Source organism: Myotis brandtii, unplaced genomic scaffold (assembly GCF_000412655.1).
Source record: "Myotis brandtii unplaced genomic scaffold, ASM41265v1 scaffold680, whole genome shotgun sequence".
NCBI lineage: Eukaryota > Metazoa > Chordata > Mammalia > Chiroptera > Vespertilionidae > Myotis > Myotis brandtii.
Genome location: NW_005370658.1, coordinates 92,155 through 94,331, shown reverse-complemented (window position 1 = coordinate 94,331; position 2,177 = coordinate 92,155). Strand labels below are relative to the sequence as shown.

At 57.1% G+C, this 2,177-nt stretch overlaps 1 protein-coding gene across 1 annotated transcript in view; it reads left to right on the top strand.

Annotated features, from left to right (window-relative positions):
• Nucleotide 1: 1 nt before the first annotated feature.
• The window catches only part of MAN2B1 (mannosidase, alpha, class 2B, member 1), a gene marked incomplete at its 5' end in the record, with an annotated part of 14,561 nt that continues 12,385 nt past the window's right edge, over nucleotides 2-2,177 (top strand). Inside the window, 4 exons of the mRNA XM_005881602.2 lie at nucleotides 2-97; nucleotides 809-911; nucleotides 1,084-1,257; nucleotides 1,619-1,812. Coding sequence (XP_005881664.1) covers nucleotides 2-97; nucleotides 809-911; nucleotides 1,084-1,257; nucleotides 1,619-1,812 — 567 coding nt within the window. The remainder of the gene's footprint in view (nucleotides 98-808; nucleotides 912-1,083; nucleotides 1,258-1,618; nucleotides 1,813-2,177) is intronic.

The following is a 2,177-nucleotide window of genomic DNA, read 5'->3' as shown; positions in this document are numbered from 1 at the left end:
CTGGACGAGCTCGCGTGCACTGTGCCCACCGCTCCCACCTCTTTCCTTCCTTTTTTTGCTTTTGGCTGCGCCCAGCGTTCGGGCCGCGGGATACGAGGTGAGCGGGAGTCGGCGAGCGGAAATGTCCACAAGCCAGAGGGAAGCCCCGAGGAGGGTCTGGAGGTGTGGGTGGGTCTGTTCTGTGGTTGCCTGGTTTATGGTTGCTAATATGACTGTGTGGTCTGAGGGCGTGCTTTGTGTCAGTGGGAGGTCTGGCTCCGCGCGTCTGAGAATGGGGCTGCCGGTTCCTGCTCTCCTGCTTCTGTGGGTCAGTTTGCCTGGACTTTGCATGCATTGAACCGTGTGATTGGGCGTGTGCGTGTGGGGGTTGGGGGCGGATGCTGGTTGAGAACTGGAGCTCGCGGCGGCCGGCCTGGAGTTCCAGCCTGGCCCTTGCACTTCCTGGCTGCGGGACTGTCATCACTACACTTCTCTGATCTCAGTGCTCTCATCTGCAAACTGGAGATAATAGTGTCCCTGTCCCGCAAGGTGGCTACTTGGTATTTGTAAATGCTTAATAAATATTAGCTACTACTATTATTTTCCCAGGGTGTGAATGAGAGCTGCCCTGAGGAGTGTGCCACTAGGGAGTTGTATCCGTCAGCGCAACTATGTGTGTGTGTCCTCCCTGGGAGTGCCTGTCCCGACCTGAGTTACTCACCTCTAGATCAAGACTTACCTTGTGCCCCCACCCCTACTCCCACCCCAACCTGCCTCTTAACTTTGGGGAGACAAGGTGTGTGAGTGTGCATTTGGGGTCCCTGTGCAGACATGCCCCACGGTGAAGCCGAACATGCTCAATGTGCACCTGCTGGCCCACACACACGATGACGTGGGCTGGCTCAAGACCGTGGACCAGTACTTTTATGGCAGTGAGTAGAGGGTGGGGACTGACGCTTGGGACTCCCTGATCCCTCCAAGCTCTTCACATCCTCTGTGGGTCCTGGATATTAGGGTGGGGGCAATGCCCAGCTTGGGGTCCTGTGTCTAAGAATGTCCCCCTTGGCTTGCTGGTCCCTGATTGCTTGACCCCTGTGTCCACAGTCCACAATAGAATCCAACACGCAGGTGTTCAGTACATCCTAGACTCTGTCATCTCTTCCCTGCTGGCGGAGCCCACCCGTCGCTTCGTCTACGTGGAGATGGCCTTCTTCTCCCGTTGGTGGCATCAACAGACAAATGCAACACAGGATGTTGTGCGGGACCTGGTGCGCCAGGGTGAGCTGCCCTAAGGAAGTGAAAAGAGGAAGCTCAGCCTAGCTTCTGTTTTTGCCATCCTGTCTTCTGAGATTTTATCACCCTACGTGCAGACTGACTGCGCATGTGATCTGCCTGCCTGGAATTTCCCTTTCTTTGTAGAACTCTTATGCATCCTGCAAGGCCCCATCTCCAATAGATCCTCTGGGAAGCCTGCCATGCAGGAGGCCCTCTGTTCCATATCTGGCTATACTGGCCTGGGAGAGACCTCTTTTCTTCCAGGCCTGGGCATGCAGGCAGGTCTTCTCATCCCCTGCATTGCCAACCCCAGCCCCACTCGTGGCCCTGACAGCCTACCTGGATTTTGCCCCTTCTGGCACAGGGCGCCTGGAGTTTGCCAACGGTGGCTGGGTGATGAATGACGAGGCGGCCACCCACTACGGAGCCATCATAGACCAGATGACACTAGGGCTCCGCTTCCTTGAGGACACGTTTGGCAACGACGGGCGCCCCCGTGTGGCCTGGCACATCGACCCCTTTGGCCATTCTCGGGAGCAGGCCTCACTGTTTGCGCAGGTACTTTCCCTACCTCCCTTGGGCCTTCCCCTTCATTGCTTTGACTCCTCCTTCAGCCACTCAATCCCCGCCCGTCCTTGGGACCTGTCCCTCTACCTTCTTGAGACCCTGCCGCTGGAGTCCCACTCCTTTTCCTCTCTGGCCTCGGCCTCTCTCTGCCCCAGCCCAGGCTGACCACCCCCTTCTAGCTGCCGACTCCCCCTCTCCTGGCCCCGCCCCATTTGCTAGGATCCTGGCTCCTCCCCAAGCCAGGCAGGTGGAGGCCTGCCCTGTTTTGCTAGCGGCTTCTTGACCAGTGCCATGACCCCTTCCATCCTCAGCCTGCAGAAGTGGGAATATATACACTTAAAAAAAAAATATATATA